The 25,383-nt window shown below is 42.6% G+C and overlaps 1 protein-coding gene across 2 annotated transcripts in view; it reads left to right on the forward strand.

Moving 5' to 3' along the window:
- zc3h18 (zinc finger CCCH-type containing 18) overlaps positions 1–22,347 on the forward strand; it is a 67,626-nt gene extending 45,279 nt beyond the window's left edge. Inside the window, exons 12-19 of one of the 2 annotated variants that reach the window (XM_062961568.1) lie at positions 978–1,079; positions 5,830–5,973; positions 7,477–7,626; positions 11,577–11,737; positions 13,989–14,194; positions 16,396–16,495; positions 19,489–19,585; positions 21,538–22,347. In XM_062961568.1, coding sequence (XP_062817638.1) covers positions 978–1,079; positions 5,830–5,973; positions 7,477–7,626; positions 11,577–11,737; positions 13,989–14,194; positions 16,396–16,495; positions 19,489–19,585; positions 21,538–21,766 — 1,189 coding nt within the window. In that variant the 3' untranslated portion in view covers positions 21,767–22,347. Of the gene's footprint in view, positions 1–977; positions 1,080–5,829; positions 5,974–7,476; positions 7,627–11,576; positions 11,738–13,985; positions 14,195–16,395; positions 16,496–19,488; positions 19,586–21,537 lie in introns of both variants that reach the window. The other variant, XM_008122262.3, reaches the window with a different exon arrangement.
- The last annotated feature ends 3,036 nt before the right edge of the window (positions 22,348–25,383 follow it).

The raw sequence follows: 25,383 nt of genomic DNA on the forward strand, positions 1-25,383 counted from the left end.
TGCCAAACTTTGTTGAAGACGTGCAACAAAAAAAACATACCCCAAATTTTATTCTTTCTCCTCAAATGTCCCAGATGGCACAGAAAGCAATTTTCACACATAATTTTTATTAACTTTCCAAGAAATACAACTCAAATCCACCCAATTAAAAAAAAAGAAAACAAAGACACACATATACTTAAGACCTGGCTTTTTATGCAAGCGTTTGGTGAATAGGAAACGACAGAATGAGACTTGAATAATGGACTATGGATTTTGGGAAACAATTTGGAAGTGAGATCATGAATTGGCCTTTACTACATAATGCTATGTAGTAATTACTGTATTTACAAATTTAGCACCAAAATATCATGATATATTGAAAACTGACTACAAAAATGTGTTGGATAATCCAGAATGTTGGATAAGTGAGTGTTGGATAAGTGAGACTCTACTGTAATTAAAAACACAAATTATTAACAATCATCACAAGCCAGTAAAAAGTCCAACATAGGACATAAATGGGCAACAATCAAAACTGATAAAAGATGTCTATCTCAAAATAGAACGTACATGAAAAGGCACACAAAAAATTTATTTGGATAATTTAGTGCCACCCATCCTCCTGTTACCTGCCAGTATTGCATTTGCCTTTGAAAGCTGTTTCTCCTCCCTTTACTTTGCTTTAATTCTATTTCAAATAAGAATGGAATTGGTGTGACTTGTCCCTGATGTTCCGCCAAAGTAAAAACCAAATTTCTGAGAATTGTTTACATTTCTGGACATACAAAAGTTTAAAGAATTCCGGTCCTTCTAAAAATTATTCTACTGTTTTGCAATGACCTTTAGCTAATTTGTTGTCATTAATTGACCTATGTGACTTGCTAATATAATGTAATTGTTTTAAGTCTTTGATAGGCCAATGAGCCTGATTTTTCCAGGGTGGTTGGACGTGATCTCCACCCCAAGATCTCTTTGTCTTTCCTCTGATTTTGCAGGTCGCGGTCCTTCTCCTCTTCGCCATCTCCTTCTCCAACGCCCTCACCACACAAACCTCTTCCCAAAGCTAAAGGAGAGCCTGCAGCACCCGTGGGAAAAGGGTAAGTTAAAGCCGAAAGAAAAAAAAATCAGGTATAAACAAATATTACCATCATCATCTCTTATGGATAAGACATCCTTCCATGAAGGTCTTGGTCCAGGTTTGAGAGTCCGATCATCTAAAAATGTGTCTGGATTGCTTCATCCAGCAATTGTTGAAATACTGAGAAGCCAAGTTGCCCATTGATGGACTTACGAAGGAAATCCTTTGGCAGGTGAAGGCATCTTGCATAATATTACGGATTTGTTTGGTTCAGCACAGAGCAAGAATGAGTGTTCTGCTAAAATGTCCTCAGGCCTAAACACCAAATCCTGTCTGATCCTGGAAACAAAGCACTTTCGCGACGGGAGGCCTCCAGCGACTAGCTGTTAGTTCTGTTTTGGAGGAAGGAACTGGTAGAACCATCTCTGAGTATCCCTTGCCTAAGATATCTGCATGAAAATCCCATTAAACTCATAAGATCTCCATTAAGTCAAGAGGCGACTTGAAAGTACACATACAAAAAAGTGTGTTCAACACCAGCTTGCACTCATAGGTGAGATCCTCCTAAAAACGCCATTGTTATTAAGTCGTTCCTGACTTAAGGCAAACCTATTCATGGGGTTTGCTTGGCAATATTTCTTCAGGTGAGGCTGAGAGAGTGTGACTTGTCCAAGGCCACCTCTTTGCTTTCCACAACTGAGCCAGAGTGGTTGTCAACACTCAAATTATTACACTATTCTCACTCTAGGTTGATGATATGTGTCTTTCAACTTTATTACATCTGCGAAATTCCACTGATTTTGACACTTAAAATCCGGGAAGCCACAGCTGTCATCACATCATCATTATTATTATCATTATTATTATTATTATTATTATTATTATTATTATTATTATTATTCAGTAGCCTTTATTTCGGTCAACAAACCATTGGCTAGGATCAAGTTACAGTACTATGATGGAGTACAACATTTGAGTTATTTATGACATTGCATTTGGCTTATGGTTAATAACAAATGTCTCCATTCTCTATTGGTTATTTGGCTATCTTTATAATTAAAACAAAAACTGATTACCAATTAGTAAAATGTCCCCTAGATACTCTTTGTTACACTCTCAACACTTACAGGTTTTTCATGAAGCACTTACGGCTTTTTGCCGCTGAAAAGAGAAATTTGGCCATTATTATTATTATTATTACTAATATTATGCCATGTCTCCATGTTGTGCAGTCCTGGGAGTTATAGTTTCCCAAGGTCCACACCCTTCTCTTGGTGCATTTACAGTTTGGAAGGAATACCCTTGCACCCCACTTTAAATGCCATGGCTCCATGCCATGGAGTCCTCCTGGGAGTTATAGTTTCCCAAGGTCCACACCAGGGATCCTCAAACTTTTTAAGCCGAGGGCCGGTCCACAATCCTTCAGACTGTTGAGGGGCCGGGTTATCATTTGAAAAAAAAAAATACAAACAAATTCCGATGCACACTGCACATGTCTTATTTGTAGTGCAAAAACAACACCAACAACAAGAACAATGAAATAACAATGCAATATTTAAAAATAAAAACAATTTTAACCAACATACATTGATCAGGATTTCAATGGGAAGTGTGGTCCTGCTTCTGGCCAATGAGATAGTCAAGTTAATTAGGATTGTTGTTGTTGTTGTTGTTGTGTGCCTTCAAGTTATTTCAGACTTTGGGCGAGCCTAAGTCTAAAATTTATGTATTTATTACTTATTTATTTACTGCATTTATTTACTACATTTGTATCACATCCTTCTCACCCCAAAGGGGACTCAGAGTGGCTTACAAATTATATGTGCATACAATATATTATTAGCATAGCACAATATTAGCATTATATATTACTATATTGAACTATACCACTATACTGTAATATTATTAGTAATATTATATGTAATCTAGAACATATAATTAATATTATTATATGGTATTATTATTAGTGTTATATTGTATTACATTATAATATTATTATCAATATTATATGTATATACAATATATTATATTATAAAACTGAGGGCGGGGGCCAGATAAATGACCTCGGAGGGCTGCATCCGGCCCCCGGGCCTTAGTTTGGGGACCCCTGGTCCACACCCTTCTCTGTGAGGCACTACTTTTGAAGGATTCCCGGCATCAACCGGGATCAACCCTTTCCTTTTTGGGATTTTGGGGTCGAAAGGTGCAGTGTCTTTCTCTCTCTCTGTGCGTCTCTTGTGGCCACGAAGGTGCTTTCCATTCGATCATGTTTGTGAAGTGTGTCCCTGTGGTATTGTGGCACCCGGGCGTGAATGAAAGCAAACACCACAATTGTATACGCTTCAATATTGATTTTGAGATAGACGTCATCCTGTTTCCCCACAGACATGCATCCACACACATCCACTCGGCATGATGCGTGCCTTGCGCTGCGAGAAAGGTTAGGCCTTGGAGGATGCTTTCCTACCTAGAGCTATTTGGGGTTGGGCTGCATGGCCATGTTCCAGAAGCATTCTCTCCTGACATTTTGCCCAAATTTGTGGCAGGCATCCTCAGAGCTTGTGAGGTCTGTTGGAAAATGGGCAAGTGGTGTATATATGTCTGACCTATGCATTGCTGTGAGTTTTCCGGGCTGTCTGGCAATGTTCTAGAAGCATTCTCTCCTGACATTTCACCCACATCTATGGCAGGCATCCCCAGAGGTTGTGAGGCCAGTGATACATATATGTCTGACCTTTACATTGCTGTAAGTTTTCCGGGCTGTCTGGCCATGTTCCAGAAGCATTCTCTCCTGACATTTCACCCACATCTATGGCAGGCATCCTCAGAGGTTGTGAGGTCTGTTGGAAACTGGGCAAGTGGTGTATATATGTCTGACCTATGCATTGCTGTGAGTTTTCCGGGCTGTCTGGCAATGTTCTAGAAGCATTCTCTCCTGACATTTCACCCACATCTATTGTAGGCATCCCCAGAGGTTGTGAGGCCAGTGATATATATATGTCTGACCTTTACATTGCTGTAAGTTTTCTGGGCTGTCTGGCCATGTTCCAGAAGCATTCTCTCCTGACGTTTCTCCCACATCTACGGCAGGCATTCTCAGAGGTTGTGAGGTCTGTTGGAAACTGGGCAAGTGGTGTATATATGTCTGACCTATGCATTGCTGTGAGTTTTCCGGGCTGTCTGGCAATGTTCTAGAAGCATTCTCTCCTGACATTTCACCCACATCTATGGCAGGCATCCCCAGAGGTTGTGAGGCCAGTGATACATATATGTCTGACCTTTACATTGCTGTAAGTTTTCCGGGCTGTCTGGCCATGTTCCAGAAGCATTCTCTCCTGACATTTCACCCACATCTATGGCAGGCATCCTCAGAGGTTGTGAGGTCTGTTGGAAAATGGGCAAGTGGTGTATATATGTCTGACCTATGCATTGCTGTGAGTTTTCCAGGCTGTCTGACAATGTTCTAGAAGCATTCTCTGCTGACATTTTACCCACATCTATGGTAGGCATCCCCAGAGGTTGTGAGGCCAGTGATATATATATGTCTGACCTTTACATTGCTGTAAGTTTTCTGGGCTGTCTGGCCATGTTCCAGAAGCATTCTCTCCTGACGTTTCTCCCACATCTACGGCAGGCATTCTCAGAGGTTGTGAGGTCTGTTGGAAACTGGGCAAGTGGTGTATATATGTCTGACCTATGCATTGCTGTGAGTTTTCCGGGCTGTCTGGCAATGTTCTAAAAGCATTCTCTCCTGACATTTCACCCACATCTATGGCAGGCATCCCCAGAGGTTGTGAGGCCAGTGATATATATATGTCTGACCTTTACATTGCTGTAAGTTTTCTGGGCTGTCTGGCCATGTTCCAGAAGCATTCTCTCCTGACGTTTCTCACACATCTACGGCAGGCATTCTCAGAGGTTGTGAGGTCTGTTGGAAACTGGGCAAGTGGTGTATATCTGTCTGACCTATGCATTGCTGTGAGTTTTCCAGGCTGTCTGACAATGTTCTAGAAGCATTCTCTCCTGACATTTTACCCACATCTATGGTAGGCATCCCCAGAGGTTGTGAGGCCAGTGATATATATATGTCTGACCTTTACATTGCTGTAAGTTTTCTGGGCTGTCTGGCCATGTTCCAGAAGCATTCTCTCCTGACGTTTCTCCCACATCTACGGCAGGCATTCTCAGAGGTTGTGAGGTCTGTTGGAAACTGGGCAAGTGGTGTATATCTGTCTGACCTATGCATTGCTGTGAGTTTTCCGGGCTGCCTGGCAATGTTCCAGAAGCATTCTCTCCCGACGTTTCTCCCACATCTATGGCAGGCATTCTCAGAGGTTGTGAGGTCTGTTGGAAACCAGGAAAGTGGGGTTTAGATATCTCCAGGGTGGCAGAAAGAACTCTTGTCTGTTTGAAGCAAGTGTGAATGTTGCCATTGGCCACCTTGATTAGCATTGAATGACCTTGCAGCTTCAAAGCCTGGCTGCTTCCCGCCTGGGGGAATCCTTTATTCGGAGATGATTGGGATGTTGTGTGGTTGAAAGGCCACATTCGAGCAGCAGTTTCTCGTGACGTTTTGCCTACGACTGTGGCAGGCCTCTTCAGAGGATCATTCTCAGGAGAAACGTCAAGAGAAAATACAGCCTGGAAACAGCACAACACCCCAGTGAAAGCTTCCAATGATACAAAGCTTTATGGACCCAATAGGAGTCAGGTCTGGCACACGACAAGATCCGACATCCTTGTCATCTCGCCCTGTTTTGGTCCCACAGGGAGAAGCCTTTGAAGAAGCCCCCCGCTCCTCCGGCCGCGCCGCCAGTCGTGAAGCCCGCCCCGGCACCCCCGGAGCCACCCAAGCCGGTCGACAACCGAGAGGCCCGGCGGAAGGAGCGCCAGCCCAGGACACCGCCCAGGAGGTAGGAACCGGCCCTGGACCGGGCGGGGAACTTCCTGGAGCAGGCTCCTAGAGTTGGTAGAGACCCCAGGATCCATCCAGTGCAACCCCCTTTGTTGTGCAGGGAAAGCACCATCAAAACCCTCCCGACAGATGGCCATCCAGCCCCATAGGCATTTGCACGTTCATGGGCAAATAGGGCTATCAATGACTCCTAGAGTAATAGGGCTGTAGAATCAAAGTCTCCTAGAGTTGAGTCCTGGGGTCATCCAGTCCAACCCCCTTTTTGCTGTGCAGGAAAAGCACCATCAAAGCACCCCTGACAGATGGCCACCCAGCCTCAAAGACATTAGCAGGTTCATGGTGAAATAGGACTAAACATTTATGGACTCCTAGAGTTGGTAGAGACCCCAGGGTCCATCCAGTGCAACCCCCTTCTGTTGTGCAGGAAAAGCACAATCAAAACCTTCCTGACAGATGGCCATCGAGCTTCATAGACATTAGCAGGCTCATAGAGAAATAGGGCTATACATTTAAAGACTCCTAGAGTTGTTAGAGACTCCTGGGGCCATCCAGTCCAACCCCCTTCTGCCATGCAGGAAAAGCACAATCAAAACCTTCCTGACAGATGGCCATCCAGCCACATAGACATTAGCAGGTTCATGGAGAAATAATGCTATAGAATCAATGACTCCTAAAGTTGGAAGGAACCCCCGGGGCCATCCAGTCCAAACCCCTTCTGCCATGCAGAAAAAGCACAATCAAAACCTTCCTGACAGATGGCCATCCAGCACATAGACATTAGCAGGTTCATAGAGAAATAGGGCTATAGAATCAATGACTCCTAGAGTTGGTAGAGACCCCAGGGGCCATCCAGTCCAACTCTGTTCTGCTGGGCAAGAAAAGCACAATCAAAGCACCCCCAAGAGATGGCCATCCAGCTTCATAGACAAATACGGCTATACATTTAAAGACTCCTAGAGTTGGAAGGGACCCCAGGGGCCATCCAGTCCAACTCCGTTCTGCCATGCAGAAAATGCACAATCAAAAGCCTCCTGACAGATGACCATCCAGCCTCATAGACATTAGCAGATTCATGGAGAAATGGGGCTGTAGAATCAAATACTCTTAGAGTTGAGTCTTGCGCTCATCCAGTCCAACTCCCTTCTGCTGTGCAGGAAAAGCACAATCAAAACACCTCCAACAGATGGCCATCCAGCTTCTGCTTAAAAGCCCCCAAAGACGGAGCCTCCACTGGACTCTGCAGCAGAGTGTTCCACTGTTAAACAGTTCTTACAGTCAGGAAGGTCTTCCTAATGTTCAGTGGAATCTCCTTTGCTATCATTTGAGCCCATGGCTTCTCTGAGTCCTAGTGGGGCTCGGTGAGTGTGTCCTTTTCCCCTCTGGAGCAGTGAGTTCCCCAAACCTTCCTGCCGGCCAACCACCAGCACTTCCCCCAAGTGCTTCATGTGTACAGGGCCGGTCTCACGCCCAAAAGCGAGCCCCGATGTCTCCTTTTTTGCAGGAGGGGAGCCATCAGTTGCAGCGTGAGCGGCAGCGGCAGCAGCTACAGCGGCTCCAGTTCGCGCTCCCTGTCGCGCTCCCTTTCCCGGTCGCATTCCCGCTCCTCCTCGGCCTCCATGTCTCCGTCACCGTCCGGGTCCAGGAAATCCAGGTGAGAGTCTTCTCCTTCTACCTGCCGCTTCCAAGGTGACGCCTGGCTCCTCTTGGGTGAGGCCGTCGGTTTCGACTCACGGTTTTGTTTCCTGGAAGCATCCTATTAAATTGCGTGATGATCTGGGTTGTGATTCAAAACAAGGATCATAGACGCCTAGTAAACAAGGGTTCTCTCAGATTAAAATAAATAGCAAATATTTATGGTTTTTCCACTTTCATGATGAGCCTGTGCTGACCGTAATAATAATAATAATAATAATATTCAATGTTTAATATTGTTCTCTTTATTGTTTAAAATCACTCAATAATAATATTATATATATATATACATACACAGTAGAGTCTCACTTATCCAAGCCTCGCTTATCCAAGCCTCTGGATAATCCAAGCAATTTTATAGTCAATGTTTTCAATACATCGTGATATTTTGGTGCTAAATTCGTAAATACAGTAATTGCTACATAGCATTACTACGTATTGAACTACTTTTTCTGTCAAACTTGTTGTATAACATGATATTTTGGTGCTTAATTTGTAAAATCATAACCTAATTTGATGTTTAATAGGCTTTTCCTTAATCCCTCCTTATTATCCAACATATTAGCTTATCCAACATTCTGCCAGCCTGTTTATGTTGGATAAGTGAGATTCTACTGTAATAATAATAATATTCAATGTTTAATATTGTTCTCTTTATTGTTTAAAATCACTCAATAAAAATATTATACACACACACACACACACACACACTAGAAAGGGATGCTGTGAGTTTTCCAAGCAGTATAGCCACATTCCAGAAGCATTCTCTCCTGACGTTTCGCCCACATCTGTGGCAGGCATCCTTAGAGAAGTTGTGAGATATATTGGAAACTAGGCAAATGAGTTTGATATATCTGTGGAATGATGTCCAGGATGGGAGGAAAAACTTGTCTGCCTGTGACAAATGTGAATACAGTGGAGTCTCACTTATCCAACGTTCTGGATTATCCAAAGCATTTTTGTAGTCAATGTTTTTAATATATCGTGATATTTTGGTGCTAAATTCATAAATTACTGCGTATTGAACTACTTTTTCTGCCAAATTTGTTGTCTAACATGATGCTTTGGTGCTTCATTTGTAAAATCATAACCTAATTTGATGTTTAATAGGCTTTTCATTAATGCCTCCTTATTATCCAACATATTAGCTTATCCAACATTCTGCCAGCCCGTTTATGTTGGATAAGTGAGACTCTACTGTATTCCAATTGGCCAGCTTGACTAGCATTGAACGGCCTTGCAGCTTCAAAGCCCGGCTGCTTCCTGGCTGACTATTTGCATATAAACAAATGGCTTGTCAAGTTGGAGCCAAACATAGCTGAGAGTGCATCTAGACTGTAGAATTGATTCAGTTTGATACTAGTTGGAGCCAAGAGAGAAGCCTCTGGGCACCTTCAACCTGGCCATGTTCCAGGAGCATTCTCTCCTGACATTTCATCCACATCTATGGCAGGCATCCTCAGAGGTTCTGAAGTATGTGGATTCCTTGCAAATTAGCTCTTGAGGGAAGAGAGTTCGAGGTACGGCACAGGCAGGTTGCCACAAAGAAAGTGAATAGGACACAGTACTTGCCTGCTTTGCATAATGAGCCTGGCTCGCGTCTGAGGCTGCTTACATTAGAGATGCGCCTGGTGACTTCATGCAAGGACAGGCCCGGGGCTCCGTTTCCCATCATCTCCAGGAAACCATTGCAGAAAAAGCTTCCTGAACCTAGCATTGCTTCTTCACCTTTGGCTAAGCACAGGGGAACGGCATGATTCCTCTGTGTATCTTGAATGACCAAGATAAAGGCCAGAAACTCATTCTGAGTGTATGCATGCAGGGACAGAGAGATAACATTATGTAACACATTTATTTTTTTTGTTCCTGGGTTATAAATACCATTTCCTAATCGATTTAATCATAAAAACATGGAGAACATTGATTAAACTGTGAAAAAAAATGTTTTTGCGGTCAGCACATTGAAAGGTTAAAAATGGCATATTTTTATTAAGGAAAATTAGAAACTGAAGGAAAGAATAGTACTATCCTCAGCCACCAAAACTGTTTCTGGAGTAGAACAATTTACTTTCAAAGCAAGTACAGTAGAGTCTCACTTATCCAAGCCTCGCTTACATTAACTGGGACATCAGTAAGTTAAATGTTTTTGAATATTTACATAAAGCTCAAATTTAAGAGAAGACTGTCCAACTTTGATCAAATCATTCTTCTCATCTTCTTCAATGTAAATGTGCTTATGTATCCTTTTAATAATAATAGAGTAAAATAATACATGTAATAATAATAATAATAATACAGTAGAGTCTCACTTATCCAACACTCGCTTATCCAAGCCTCTGGATTATCCAAGCCATTTTTGTAGTTAATGTTTTAAATATATCGTGATATTTTGGTGCTAAATTCGTAAATACAGTAATTACTACATAGCATTACTGCGTATTGAACTCCTTTTTCTGTCAAATTTGTTGTATAACATGATGTTTAGGTGCTTAATTTGTAAAATCATAACCTAATTTGATGTGTAATAGGCTTTTCCTTCATCCCTCCTTATTATCCAACATATTCGCTTATCCAACGTTCTGGATTATCCAACGCATTTTTGTAGTCAATGTTTTCAATACATCGTGATATTTTGGTGCTAAATTCGCAAATACAGTAATTACTACGTAGCATTACTGAGTATTGAACTAATTTTTCTGTCAAATTTGTTATATAACATGATGTCTTGGTGCTTAATTTGTAAAATCATAACCTAATTTGATGTGTAATAGGCTTTTCCTTCATCCCTCCTTATTATCCAACATATTCGCTTATCCAATGTTCTGCCGGCCCGTTTATGTTGGATAAGTGAGACTCTACTGTAGTCATAAAACAACACAACATGTCAATTATTATATTATATATATGTTCACTGCATCTGACTAGTAGCTATTGCTTATGTTTTAATGTATTATATGTTTTTATGTTAATAATGTTTTAAATGTATTTATGTGATGGTATGTTATTGGTTATTGCTGGGTCTCCATGTGAGCTGCCCTGAGTCCCTTCCGGGAGATGGGGCGGGATATAAAAATAAGGTTTTTATTATTATATTATTATATTGCTAGCTGTGCCCGGCCACGTGTTGCTGTGGCGAAGTCTGGTGGTATGGGAAATAAAGTATTGAGGAATTGGTGGTAGTTAAGGTCAAGGGTAAAGGTTTTACCTTACATTAGGTCCATTATAAATGGGTTATATAGCTGTGTGGAAGGGCCTTGAGTCTACACTGCCATATAATCCAGTTAAAATATGATAATCTGTATTTTATAGGCAATGTGGAAGAGGCCTAAGTGAGGCCTAACTCTGCCTGTCCCCTGGGCTGAGTGGGTTGCTAGGAGACCAAGTGGGCGGAGCTTAGCCTTCTAACTGGCAGCAATTGGATAAAAACAATTACTCCTCTCCCTCTAATTAGGGCTTTATTTTTCTTTTTGTTGTATGAACGTAGAGGCATGGATGAGGGGTTGTGCTGCCAAGTTTAGTGTTTCTGGGATGTGTAGTTTTGTTGTTTTGTCCTAGGCCGAAATTTCATTACCCTTTTATATATATAGATGGACTAGTATGGGTAATCAGTGATGCTTTTGAAAAAGGTATTGTTTGCTTTGGGACGTTAGGTAATATCAGTTTGGTGATTCGGTGGGGCTTCAGGGTACTCTCTGAATGTAAGGTGAACTACAACTCCCACTCAGGTGGGTCAGTCTCCCCACACACCCCTCCAGTCTATTTTGTTGGTCCTGGGGTTTCTGTGTGCCAAGTTTGGTCCAGGTCTGTCATTCATGGGGGTCACAGTGGCCTGTGGAAATGGGAGCCCATAGGAAAGTCATTCAGCCCTTCCTCCTCCTGGATCTTAACCCATTGGCTCTTTTTCTGCAGGTCTCTGAGTGTGAGCAGCGTCTCGTCTGTCTCTAGTGCCTCGTCCAGCAGCAGCTCCGTGCGCAGCGCAGATTCGGAAGACATGTACGCGGATCTGGCCAGCCCTGTGTCCTCGGCCAGCTCTCGGTCGCTGACCCCAGCACAACCGAAGAAGGAGAGAGGTAAATAAAATTGAGATTTCATCCAAGATCTTGGGCAGCTGCTACCCACTTCCATTCTCAGCTCAAGGCCTTTACTGCATCACAAATAAACCCACTTGGAGTAGAAAAACTTTGTTTAAGCATTACAAATACAGACTACCACAGCAAGCTATTGTCAGATCTGGCAGCTTCTGAGAAATTACAAGACTTATAAATTACTAGCTGTGCCCGGCCACGCGTTGTTGTGGCTTATGGGAATGCTTTGTTGGCCAGGTGGAATAGCAGTGAATAGCCTTGCAGTCTCAAAAGCCTGAACCCTGGCTGTATCCCAGCGCCATTTGTAGCCAAGGTGGTTGCTAGGAGATGAAGTGGGTGTAGCCTAAAGGGGGCAGGGTCTACCCTTCTGACCAGCAACCAGGGTTGAAAACGGCTCTTCCTCGTTCTCTAATTTGGACTTTATTTTCCAGGTTTTTTGTTTGAAAGACATAGATTGGGTGGCTATGTCTTTTATGGCCAAATTTGGTATGATTTGGTTCAGTGGTTTTGTTGCTTATTCAGTTTTTTGTTTGAAAGACATAGATTGGATGGCTATGTCTTTCGTGGCCAAATTTGGTGTGATTTGGTTCAGTGGTTTTGTTGTTTATTCATTTTTTTGTTTGAAAGACATAGATTGGATGGCTATGTCTTTTGTGGCCAAATTTGGTATGATTTGGTTCAGTGGTTTTGTTGCTTATTCAGTCCTACAAACGTACATTACATTTTTATATATATATAGATTGGTTCAAACATTTTTCAGGCATTATCCCCATTTGTCCAAAGGCCTTGGCATTTATACTCTTCGCAGTCTTTTCCCTCATAGGTCAAGCAACTAAAACACTATTATTATTATTATTATTATTATTATTATTATTATTATTATTATTATTGACACAAAGACATAGTATGACATAGCAAACGAGATCTATATGCTGGATTTTGTATCACAAATTCACAAGTCAAACACTTCCCGAGTTGTTGTTGTTGTTGTTGTTATATTCATTTGTATCCTGATACTTAAAGCAGTTGTTTTATCTCATTCCCCCATTTCTTACTTCCACACAACAAAGGCCTTGGGTTGCAAACTGCACTTGAAACTACAACCCATCCTGCCAGTTATCAGCAGATATCTAGTTAATGAGATATGCTGTAATAATAATAATATTTTTTTTATTATTTATTACCCACCTCTACTAGCCATTAGCTTCAGCTAACAGCTTCTGGAATATACTCAAATTAGCAATGTATACTATTATTAAAGGTGTATATGGTAGTGCAACCATAAGTGATTGACATAACACATAACAAGCTGCATACAAAATGTCACGCCTGACAATTATTATTAGTAGTATTGATAATAATCAAAGCAGATAGATGACAACCTTGGGATCAGTACAACGTCTAAATGTCTAAATTTTTTTAGGTCTATGTCTGAAGATTTATAGTTTTAATTTTAGTTATATGTCATTGTTTTAAACTTGTAATGTACTGTTTTATTATATGTGAGGCATTGAATTTTTGCCATTTACTTGAATCCCGCCAGAGGTGAGAAAAGTGGTATATAAGAGCAATAAATAAAAATATATTAGTAGTGTTATATTTATATGCCACCTTTTAATCTTAAATATTATTATTATTATATTATTTTTATACCCCGCCACCATCTCCCCGAAAGGAGCCCCGGTGGCACAATGAGTTAAACCCTTGTGCTGGCAGGACTGCTGACCTGAAGGTTGGGTTGCTGACCTCAAAGTTGCCAGTTCGAATCCGGGGAGCTCATGCAGGAACATAAGAAAAGTCTCCCATGGGATGGTAAAACATCAAACATCTGGGCGTCCCTTGTGCAACGTCCTTGCAGATGGCCAATTCTCTCACACCAGAAGCGACTTGCAGTTTCTCAAGTCATTCCTGACACACACTAAAAAAAATCTCCCCAAAGGGACTCGGGGTGGGTTACAAGGACATACAACAAAATTCACCAACTAAAAAAGCAATTAAAAACATAATAACATATAACGGTCCAATTATAACGCAATTAAAAACACCAAAGTATAAAAACAGTGTTAAATCTATATCAAACCAACTCATCAACCAGAGAGACTATGGAAGAATAGCTTGAATATATAAAGCACGGCAGGTCCTAATTCTAGGATCCCGACATTTATGTTCTCTTCCCCCTTTTCTGGCGGAGGATGTTTGGGGTTTTGGGGATAATGTTCTTCCGCTTTTCCAGTAGGGAAGCCCAGGAAAGAAGGCGGCGGCAGTGGTAACGTCAAGGAAGAGAAGCGGAAACGGGACGGCCCACCGGGACAGCCCAGCAAGTCAGCCAAGGCTGCTCCGGGGACGAAGTCCCAGCAGCCGCCCCCCACTCAGCAGCCGCCTCCGTCTCAACCCGCCGGCTTCAGCGCCCACAAAGAGATCAAACTAACACTGTTAAATAAAGTAAGGCTCCTCAAGGAGTAGGATATCCTTTCGCTTAATGCTTGACTCTTTACATGAGGTAAGATGTTAGGAATTGTGGGAGTTGAAGTCTAAAACACTTGGAAGGCCTGCAGTCCCCTGGCTAAACATTTCATAGAATCCTCCTTGGCTTTAGTGAGGACTTTTGTTTTAAATTTTTATTTTTATTTGGTAGAGACTTCTCTTAATTTTCTTGCTGGCTCCTGTTTATCACCATTTATCACTCATAGTTGATGAGTCTCCACGATAAATTGCAATTGGTTTTTAATGTTTTTGATGCTTAATATTTATTTATATCTTATTTCTGGACGTTATTACTCTTTGTGTGATTTTTGTCTTGTGAGGTTTATATAATCTGTGGAATGATGTCCAGGGTGGGAGAAAGAACTCTTTTTCTGCTCAAGGCAGGTGTGAATGTTGCAAATGGGCACCTTGGTTAGCATGGAATGGCCTTGCAGCTTCAGTGCCTGGCTGGTTCCTGCCCGGGGGGGGGGGGGGGGTCCAATCTGGAAGCACCCGTATTTACTCGAGTCTCATGCACCGTCAAATCGAATGCGCTCCTCAATTTTCACAATGCTGAAATCAAAAAAAGTATTTGATGACGAATATAATGCACAGTAGCAAAAGGTGCACTCTTTGTAATAATAAGGCTATTACTGTATATACTCGAGTATAAGCCTAGTTTTTCAGCCCTTTTTTTAGACTGAAAAAGCCCCCCTCGGCTTATACTCGGGTGAGGGTCCTGGTTGGCTTATATTTGGGTCAGCTTATACTCAAGAATATATGGTACATTTATTATTTTTCTCTATTATTATTGGAATGATTACATTTATTATTTTTCTCTATTATTGTTGCTACTATTACATTTATTTTACTCTATTTTATTATTATTATTATTATTATTATTATTATTATTATTATTAAAACATTTATTATTTCACTCTGATATTATTATTATTATTATTATTATTACATTTATTATTTTACTCTATTATGACATGTATTATTTTCATATATTTATTATTATTATTACATGTATTATTTTATTCTATTATTATTATTAAAAGGATACAGAAGCACATTTACATTGAAGAAGATGAGAAGAATGATTGGATCAGAGTTGGACAGTTATCTTAAATTTGAGTTTTATGTAAATATTCAAAAAAATTAACCTACTGATGCCCCCAATTAATGTAATTTTATTGGTATCTATTTTTATTTCTGAAATTTACCACCCTCGGCTTATACTGAAGTCAATGTTTTCCCAGTTTTTTTGTGGTAAAATCGGATGCCTCAGCTTATATTTGGGTCCGGCTTATACTCGAGTATATACGGTATATATTTTAAAGTATTCCTTCTTCAAAAACAAAGAGGTTGGAACACCAAAGCTTTCAGCAATGGAAAAGGAACCTTGGGGTGCATCTATGCTGTAAAATGAATCCATATTAATTGCATTGGTTCAGTGCTATGGAATTATGGGGGCTGTAGTTTTACAACGCCTTGAGCCTGCTCTGCCCAAGAATGCGGATGCTTCACCAAACTATAAATCCCAGGATTGCATAGTATTGAGCCATGACAGTTAAATTAGAGATGCCATCCCTCAAATAGAAGCTCCAAGTGCTCCTGAAGCAGCTTCCCCTTTGGTTCAGTACTAAGATTATCAAATTACATAAATCTAATGCACACCCTAAGGGGCCCCTGGTGGCGCAGTGTGTTAAAGAACTGAGCTGCTGAACTTGCAGACCAAAAGGTCCCAGGTTCAAATCCCGGGAGCGGAATGAGCGCCCGCTGTTAGCCCCAGCTCCTGCCAACCTAGCAGTTCGAAAACATGCAAATGTAAGTAGATCAATAGGTACCACTCCGGCGGGAAGGTCAAGGCGCTCCATGCAGTCATGCCGGTCACATGACCTTAGAGGTGTCTATGGACAATGCCGGCTCTTCGGCTTAGAAATGGAGATCAGCACCAGCCCCCAGAGTTGGTCACGACTGGACTTAACGTCAGGGGAAACCTTTACCTTACCTTAATGCACACCCTAACGTTGGCAAGGCAATTTAGCCCAAAAAAGTGAATGTTACATTCGTGTAAATATAGTATTTTTTCCACATTACATGCAGCAAGCATATGCCTATGATAGCCCTGGACCCGTGTACATTGATGCCCATTCTGTGTGTCGTTTTCTCAGGCAGCCGACAAGGGAAGCAGCCGGAAGAGGTACGAACCCTCCGACAAGGACAGGCAGTCTTCTCCGCCGGCGAAACGGATCAACCTTTCTCCAGATAGAGGTGAACATGCAAGGCATTGGTTGACTGTTGTGGGAGGGCAACCATGTGGCAACTACAAGCCCTTGAACAACTACTACTACTACTCTTTCCTCATTCCCAGTGTTGCCATGCAGAGCTTGGAAATGGTCCTCTTTTTGCCGTACAGTTCCCAAAATCCCTCCACTTAAGAGAATGACACATCAGAGCTAATCCTATATAGCAGTGGTTCTCAACCTGGGGTCCTCAGATGTTTTTGGCCTACAACTCTCAGAAATCCCAGCCAGTTTACCAGCTGTCAAGATTTCTGGGAGTTGAAGGCCAAAAACATCTGGGGACCCACAGGTTGAGAACCACTACTATATAGAGTTTCCTTACATAGAAAACAGCCCATTTTCTTATGGAGACCCAACAACAATAACAATGTATTCATCTATTACCTGCCTCTCCTTTTGGCTATGGACAGGGATAAAACAGTGAGAAAATGAAAAACACTGTTAAAATACATATAGCGAACAGACACATAATAAACAACGCTCTTTTCTAGGCACAGCAATGTTATTTTCTGCACAAAAATGTTTTTGTTTTGTGCTCCAAAAAGTATACCTTCTTTGTAACACAAAATAGTTCCCAAATGACAAATATGGTTCAGTTTTTGACAACTTTTACACCCCAAGTTAAACCGGTGAATAAAACAATATATTGTTCTTAGATGTAAAGGAAGACTGAAGACAGGACTTTGCAATGCCGCTTTCACTGGGGTCTGCAGAAGTCAGGATCTTTGTGCATTCTTTTAAAATCCCTGCACCTGTTTCAATGCAGACATATTTTGGCTTTATTATCCAAAGTTGTGCCATTCCCAGTGCTGCTGGTTCAGACTTCCGTTGGGCAATTTGGCTGCTTAAGTGTTGAAATCCCCATCCCGTGCTTTCCCTCGGCTGTGTCGCAAGGCTGTTGTTGAGGCAGGGATGCCAGGAGAGTCATCGCGACTGTTGGCAAACCCAGCTCCCCGTTGCCAGCCAGACGGTTCCTGGAGGTCGGGGTGAACAGCTTTTGACCCGGATTCTTTCCCCGTTTGCTGTCGCTCATACAACAACCGAGGCCTCCGTCCCCAGTCCTGCGAAACGCTTGCAGTTGCTTCACAGCTCTAAGGCTTTCCTTGGAGCGTCCCTCACTGTGCCACATTCCTCTCTCCCTGGAAAAAGGAATGCATTGTGTCAGTCAGAGTCATTCAGTGCCGGAAAGTCCCTGGTTGGGATGCCACGCGGCCGTGAAGCCACGGAAGGCCTGCAGGCATGCCACTCTTGGCTCAGTCCCACTTCTGCCTCAGTTTCGGCCTTCCTATCTTGCCGGGTTGTTGTAAACATCCACCAGGAATGACTGAGCATAGAATCCTAGAATTAGAAGAGACCACAAGGGACACCCTTTTTCTGGGCAGGAAAACACACTGCAAAGCTTTCCTGACAGAGAGCCATCCAGCTGTTGTGGTAATCTCTGAGCGCTTAGACTCAATTTAACCCTCTCTGGGGGAGATTCCACCAAAATGCAGCAGAGTAGCGAAAGCTTTCAAATGCAACACGGGGTGAGCAAAGAGAAGCTTTTCAGCTTAGGATGGCAATCGATTGCAGAGTCTCCGTAAAAGTTCAAAAAGTATTTATTCAGGTAAAAAGAACTCCATTGTAGATAGAAAGGCTTGGGAGTTGGATAGTCTACTCTAGACTGGTTTCTAAGGAAAAATAACAAACATCCAAATAGTTACATCTTGCCAGGAGAGACAGCAAGATGCTTCTTGTTAGCTAGAAGAACAAAGGGAAGAGGAGAGAACCAAAATGGTTCCAACCTCACGGTCCAGTTTATTGGGGCCATAAAAGACATTCTGACCAATGAGAAGTTAGTGTCCCTGGAGATTCACATTTCTGCTAACTTCAAAGTAAGGGATGTGACGTAAACAGGATAGAGTGAAACACAGTAAAGCCTGTCTAGGCATGCTTTGGAAACAGGGAAAGGATTCCCTCAATCTAACTCTATCATCTATCTGACTACATTTAGACTTGAGTAGTCCAGGATGATTCGCAACACCAGCCTCTGCTTAAAAACCTCCAGGGAAGAAGACTCCACCAGATTCTCAGGCTTGATTTGGAAGGGTTCCCCAAAGGACATCCAGTCCAACCCCATTTTGCCATGCAGAAATTGATCATTTGACTAATTGAGTCATAGAATCCTAGAGTTGGAAGAGATCCCAAAGCCATCCAGTCCAATCCATTTCTGCCAAGCAGGAAGACACCTCAAGCCCTCCTGACAGATGGCCATCCAGACTCTTTTTTAAAACCTCCAGGGAAGGAGACTTCCAGTCCGAAGCATATTCCGCTGCTCAGCAGCTCTAATATTAATAATAATAATAATAATAATAATAATAATAATAATAATAATAAAGTAGAGTCTCGCTTATACAACATAAATGGGCCAGCAGAACGTTGGATAGGCGAAAATGTTGGATAATAAGGAGGGATTAAGGAAAAGCCTATTAAACATCAAACTACGTTATGATTTTACAAATTAAGCACCAAAGCATCATGTTATACAACAAATTGACAGAAAAAGCAGTTTAATACACGGTAACGTTAGGTAGTAATTACTGTATTTACTAATTTAGCACCAAAACATCATATATTGAAAACATTGACTACAAAAATATTGACTAGAAGGCAGATAATACAGAATGTTGGATAAGCGAAACTCTACTGTATATCCTTGGCTGAAAACTTCATTTTTAATGCCTTATGTCTGAGAACATTTATATTGCCAGCCAGCAAACACATGAACGTGGTTATTGAATTGAAACATTTCTGCCCCTCTTTTGTAAGTGTTGAGATTTGTCTCGTTTGTGTATTGTAAACATAAGATAAATAAAGAGAGGGGGATTTCTATCCCTTTGTCCTAACTTCAGCCACTCCAGCCTTAAAATAATACCAATAACCATCATGAAATCATCGGATCTGTTTGTGTTTTTTCCGCAGGTCCTCGCGACAGGAAGCCGGCGGGAAGGCTCTCGTCTCCCAAACAGGAGCGCCAGCGGGGCCCCAACCCCAAACCCTCCCCGGCTCAAGCCGACAAGTGAGTTTCCTCCCTTGGCTCGTATCTCGTGTTTTGCCCTAGGCGCTCTGAAAATTGTCTCGTGCGATCTCTCCCAGTGAGAAACAAGAGCGCATAGGCCTCCTTCGCAGCAGCCGAACGGGATCCGACTTGGCAGGGAATCCCTTTGGCACCTTTGGCTCAGAGAGACCCAAGAAAATAGATCAATATTGACATAAAATGAATCTCATGGGAAGAGCCGGGTAAAGCCCCAGGCCCAGATGGATTCTCTGCAAAGTTCTGTAAACTGTATAAAGATGAATTAGGACAGAGGGTGAGAAATAGATAGATAGATAGACAGATAGATAGGACAGAGGGAGGAAGGGATAGGATAGAGGGAGTTCCCCTGGGGAGATAGGATAGAATATAAATAAAATTATTATTATTAGTAGGGAGCCCCGGTGGCAACGTGGTTAAAGCGCTGAGCTGCTGAACTTGCGGACCGAAAGGTCCCAGGTTCAAATCCCGGGAGCGGAGTGAGCGCCCGCTGTTGCTCCAGCTCCTGCCAACCTAGCAGTTCGAAAACATGCCAATGTGAGTAGATCAATAGGTACCGTTCTGGCGGGAAGGTAACAGTGCTCCATGCAGTCATGCCCATGTCCACATGACCTGGAGGTGTCTACGGACAATGCCGGCTCTTCGGCTTAGAAATGGAGATGAGCTCTAACCCCCAGAGTCAGACATGACTGGACTTAATGTCAGGGGAAACCTTTACCTTTACCTTTTATTATTATTACTATTAGTATTATTATAGATAGATTAATCAACCAGTCAATGATAGATATAGACAGATAGATGATGGATATTGCAGACAAATAGGTATAAAGAAAGATGACATTGGCCAACTCACCTTTTGGTGCCTCAATAATAATAATACAGTAGAGTCTCACTTATCCAACATAAATGGGCTGGCAGAATGTTGGATAAGCGAATATGTTGGATAAGGAGGGATTAAGGAAAAGCATATTAAACATCAAAATAGGTTATGATTTTACAAATTAAGCACCAAAACATCATGTTAGACAACAAATTTGGCAGAAAAAGTAGTTCAATACGCAGTAATGCTATGTAGTAATTACTGTATTTACGAATTTAGCACCAAAATATCACGATATATTGAAAACATTGACTACAAAAATGCGTTGGATAATCCAGAATGTTGGATAAGCGAGTGTTGGATAAGTGAGACTCTACTGTAGTATTACTGCATATTGAACTACTTTTTCTGTCGAGTATGACATGATCTTTTGGGGCTTAATTTGTAAATTCATAACGTAATTTGATGTTTAATAGGCTTTTTCTTAATCTCTCCTTATTATCCAACATATTCGCTTATCCAACGTTCTGCCGGCCCGTTTATGTTGGATAAGTGAGACTCTACTGTATTAGTATTATTATAGATTAATCAACCAGTCAATGATAGATCTAGACAGATAGATGATGGATATTGCAGACAAAGAGGTATAAAGAAAGATGACATTGGCCAACTCACCTTTTGGTGCCTCAAAGGTTAACCCTGTGCCTGGGTCTGTTTGACCGGTCAGTTCCAAAACACAGTCAATGGTCAGATTTTAGAGAGAATCAAAAAGGGCACTTCCTCATTCCAATGTTGTAAATTAGTTAAATTTGCCTCTCCGCTTTATAAGTGGTACCTTATTTCCTACTTGATAGATACAACTATTTTTCGGGTTGCTAGGTCAGCAACGAGCAGGGGCTATTTTTTATTTTTTAATCGACAGGTGCTCACCCCGCCACGGGCTGGCCTCGAACTCATGACCTCATGGTCAGAGTGATTTATTGCAGCAGGCTGCTCACCAGCCTGCGCCACAGTCCAAAACACCTGGATGGAGGGCCGAAGTTGGCCCATGCCTGCTTTAGAACCCATATCGGTTCAACGCCTTGTGTCTCACCGTGTTGTGTTTTCTTCTTTGCAGGAAGCGCCCGCTCTCTCCGCCGTCCAAGGGCTCCAGCAAAGTGACCAGCGTCCCGGGCAAAGCGGGCGAAGCGGCCGCCCCTCCGGCCCCATCGGCAGCGGCGGCAACAGCAGCGGCCAAAGCGGGAAAGTCCAGCACGTTGTTGCGGCGGGAGGAGCTCCTGAAGCAGCTGAAGGCCGTGGAGGACGCCATCGCCCGCAAACGGGCCAAGATCCCCGGCAAAGTATAGTGCGCCCGAGACTGGCTCCCGTTGTTGTTGTTCTTTTTTTATATATATAAATATATATATATAAATAAGCCGACGAGCAGACACTTCCGGATTTTGCGGTTCTTGTTTTATTTTGGCTGTGGATCCTTTTTAAACGAGAGAAAGAAAGAGAGAGAGACGGAAGATCACTTTGGTCAACTTGGGAGAGAAATCACCCCACTTGTGTCCGGCGGCGCCCTTTGGTTTCCGTTCCTCGGCCCCGTTGTGTTGTCTTTTCCAGGCCCCGCAATGCGCAGCAGACTCTCTGTGCTCTAGTTAGCCTCGCTGTGTCTTTGGAACGTCTCCAGCAACGTGGTTTCTACCGCAGGGGAAATTTTTCCCCCTTTCCTTTGTCTGTCTTTTAGCCTTACTACCGAATCCCCGCCAGGAACTAAACCAGTCGGAAGAATCCCACGTGTCTTTTTCTTCTTGGAGCAAAAGATTGTTTTAGTTGAGGGGAAAAAAAACCCCAAAAAAAGGTGTTGTCGGGATGTGTGTCCAAATGAGGAGGGTCCTTTTTTTTTGGAGGGGTTATGCTGAAAAATAAAGTATTTTGGTAAACAGTTCCTTTTCCTTCTGAAGCTTCTGTTCCCATTTAGTTTATATAGACAGTAGTCTCACTTATCCAACATAAACGGGCCAGCAGAACGTCAGATAAGCAAATATGTTGGATAATAAGGAGGGATTAAGGAAATTTTATTTATTTACAACATTTAAACCCCGCCATTCTCACCCGAAGGGACTCGGGGCAGCTTACAAAAATTGGCAAAATTTAATGCCCAAAGAATGCAATCATAAAAGCAAATCAATACGTATAGATCCATTAATCTCCTGGGCTGTGGTGCAGGCGGGAGAGCAAGCCAGCTGCAATTAACTGCAATGAATCACTCTGACCAGGAGGTCATGAGTTCGAGGCCCTCTCGGAGCCTGTGTTTGTTTGTCTTTGTTCCATGTTAAAAGGCATTGAATGTTTGCCTATATGTGTAATGTGATCCGCCCTGAGTCCCCTTGATAACATTGTTAAAATACATTATAAAAACGTTAAAAACATGTATATAATTAATTCCATTCGTCCAAGATCCTCAAGCCATTAAACATCAAATTAGGTTATGAATTTACAAATTAAGCACCAAAACATCATGTTCTACAACAAATTTGACAGAGAAAGTAGTTCAATGCGCAGTAATGCTATGTTGTAATTACTGTGTTTACGAATTTAGCACCAAAACATCACCATGTATTGAGAACATGGACTACAAAAAAAAATGACTACTAAAAGGCAGACTGCATTGGATAATCCAAAATGTTGGATAAGTGAGACTCTACTGTATATACATACATACATACACACACACACAGATCCGATGGTGCAGCGGCTTAAACCACAGAGCTGGTGAACTTGCTGACCGAAAGGTTGGCGGTTTGAATCATGCAAATGTGAGTAGATCAATAGGTACCGCTCCAGCGGGAACATCATGTAGCCAGCATGACTCCATGGAGCACCCGTGTTACCTTCCCGTCAGAGTGATACCTATTGATCTACTCGCATTTGTATGTTTTCGAACTGCTAGGTTGGCAGAAGCTGTGGCTAACCTACAATCAACAGTGGGAGTGGTACCTATTGATCTACTCGCATTTGCATGTTTTCGAACTGCTAGGTTGGCAGAAGCTGTGGCTAACCTACAATCAACAGTGGGAGTGGTACCTATTGATCTACTCGCATTTGCATGTTTTCGAACTGCTAGGTTGGCAGAAGCTGTGGCTAACCTACAATCAACAGTGGGAGCGGTACCTATTGATATACTTGCATTTGCATGTTTTCGAACTGCTAGGTTGGCAGGAGTTGTGGCTAACCTACAATCAACAGTGGGAGTGGTACCTATTGATCTACTCGCATTTGCATGTTTTCGAACTGCTAGGTTGGCAGAAGCTGTGGCTAACCTACAATCAACAGTGGGAGTGGTACCTATTGATCTACTCGCATTTGCATGTTTTCGAACTGCTAGGTTGGCAGAAGCTGTGGCTAACCTACAATCAACAGTGGGAGCGGTACCTATTGATCTACTCGCATTTGCATGTTTTCGAACTGCTAGGTTGGCAGAAGCTGGGGCTAATAGCAGGTGCTCAGTCAGCTCCCTGGATTGGAAACTGCAACCTTTTGGTCTGCAAGTTTAGGTGGTAGCGCAGTGTGTTAAAGCTCTGAGTTGCTGAACTTGCAGACCCAAAGGTCCCAGGTTCAAATCCCGGGAGCAGAATGAGCGCCCGCTGTTAGCCCCAGCTCCTGCCAACCTAGCAGTTCGAAAACATGCCAATGTGAGTAGATCAATAGGTACTGCTCTGGCGGGAAGGTAATGGGGCTCCATGCAGTCATGCCAGTGGCCACATGACCTTGGAGGTGTCTACGAACAATGCTGGCTCTTTGGCTTAGAAATGGAGATGAGCACCGACCCCCAAAGTCGGTCACGACTGGACTTAACGTCAGGGAAAAACCTTTACCTTAGTAGTAGTAGTAGTAGTAGTAGTAGTAGTAATAAGAAATGGTGCTTTCCCCCCAAAAGTCAAGGCACAGCAATTGCATTTCAAATGAACTGCAAATGTAATATTTTTGCAATATTAAAAGGCCTCAAGTTCAAGCTGTATAGGAAGCCTATTGGGTTTCTCAAAACGAAAATACCAGCAAATGCAGCTGAAATGATGGCAAAAGGGAAGGACCAGTCACGCTGGGGACCTTTCCGTTCTTGCTTAATTTGGGAGCCTTGGCCTCGGGTGTCAAAAGCCATGCGCCCCATGCACGGCTATTGCAAAGGAAGAGGCTTATGTGACGTCATGGCTTATGTAAGAGGCGGGTGTCCAAGGCCGGCCTGGGATTGGCTCACAACACCTGTGACATCAGCACAGGTGGAAATGGAACCTTTCCAGGTAACCTTTCAGGTGGCTTTTACCTGCCGGAGGAGCAGGAGACCCCAGTGGATGCCTGTGGATGTGTTTTCTTCCTCCGTCTCCTTCCTTCCTTTCTTCCCAATTGAGGGAAAAGCCACAAGGAAGTCCAGCTCAGAGGGTACTTTTCGGTTCACCGGCTTCGGTTAGAATACCTGGCTTCCTTGAGCTCCTATTTTTAAGGTCTGCCCTTTTCCCTTTCGTAACATTCACCTGCAGGAAAATCTGGCCTCGTGCCTCTTTCAAACAGATTGGGGCAAAGGAGAGAAAGTTATCATAAGTTGAGTCTCAATTACCCAAAAATGCATGAGATTTTGGAATACCTGCATTGCCATCTACGTTTTGTAGACGCAAACACAAAATCCATTTATGTTTCATAGGCACCTTTATAGGAGCCCTCGGTGGCGCAGTGGGTTAAAGCACTGAGCTGCTGACCAAAAGGTTAGTGGTTCGAATCCAGGGAGCGGGGTGAGCTCCCGCTGTTAGCCCCAGCTTCTGCCAACATAGCAGTTCGGAAACATGCAAATGTGAGTAGATCAACAGGAACTGCCCCCGCTATTCGCCCCAGCTTCTGCCAATCTAGCAGTTCAAAAACATGCAAATGTGAGTAGATCTATAGGTACTGCTTCTGCTATTAGCCCCAGCTTCTGCCAACCTAGCCT

The sequence above is a fragment of the Anolis carolinensis genome, unplaced genomic scaffold, assembly GCF_035594765.1.
Source record: "Anolis carolinensis isolate JA03-04 unplaced genomic scaffold, rAnoCar3.1.pri scaffold_9, whole genome shotgun sequence".
NCBI classification, from domain to species: Eukaryota; Metazoa; Chordata; class Lepidosauria; order Squamata; family Dactyloidae; genus Anolis; species Anolis carolinensis.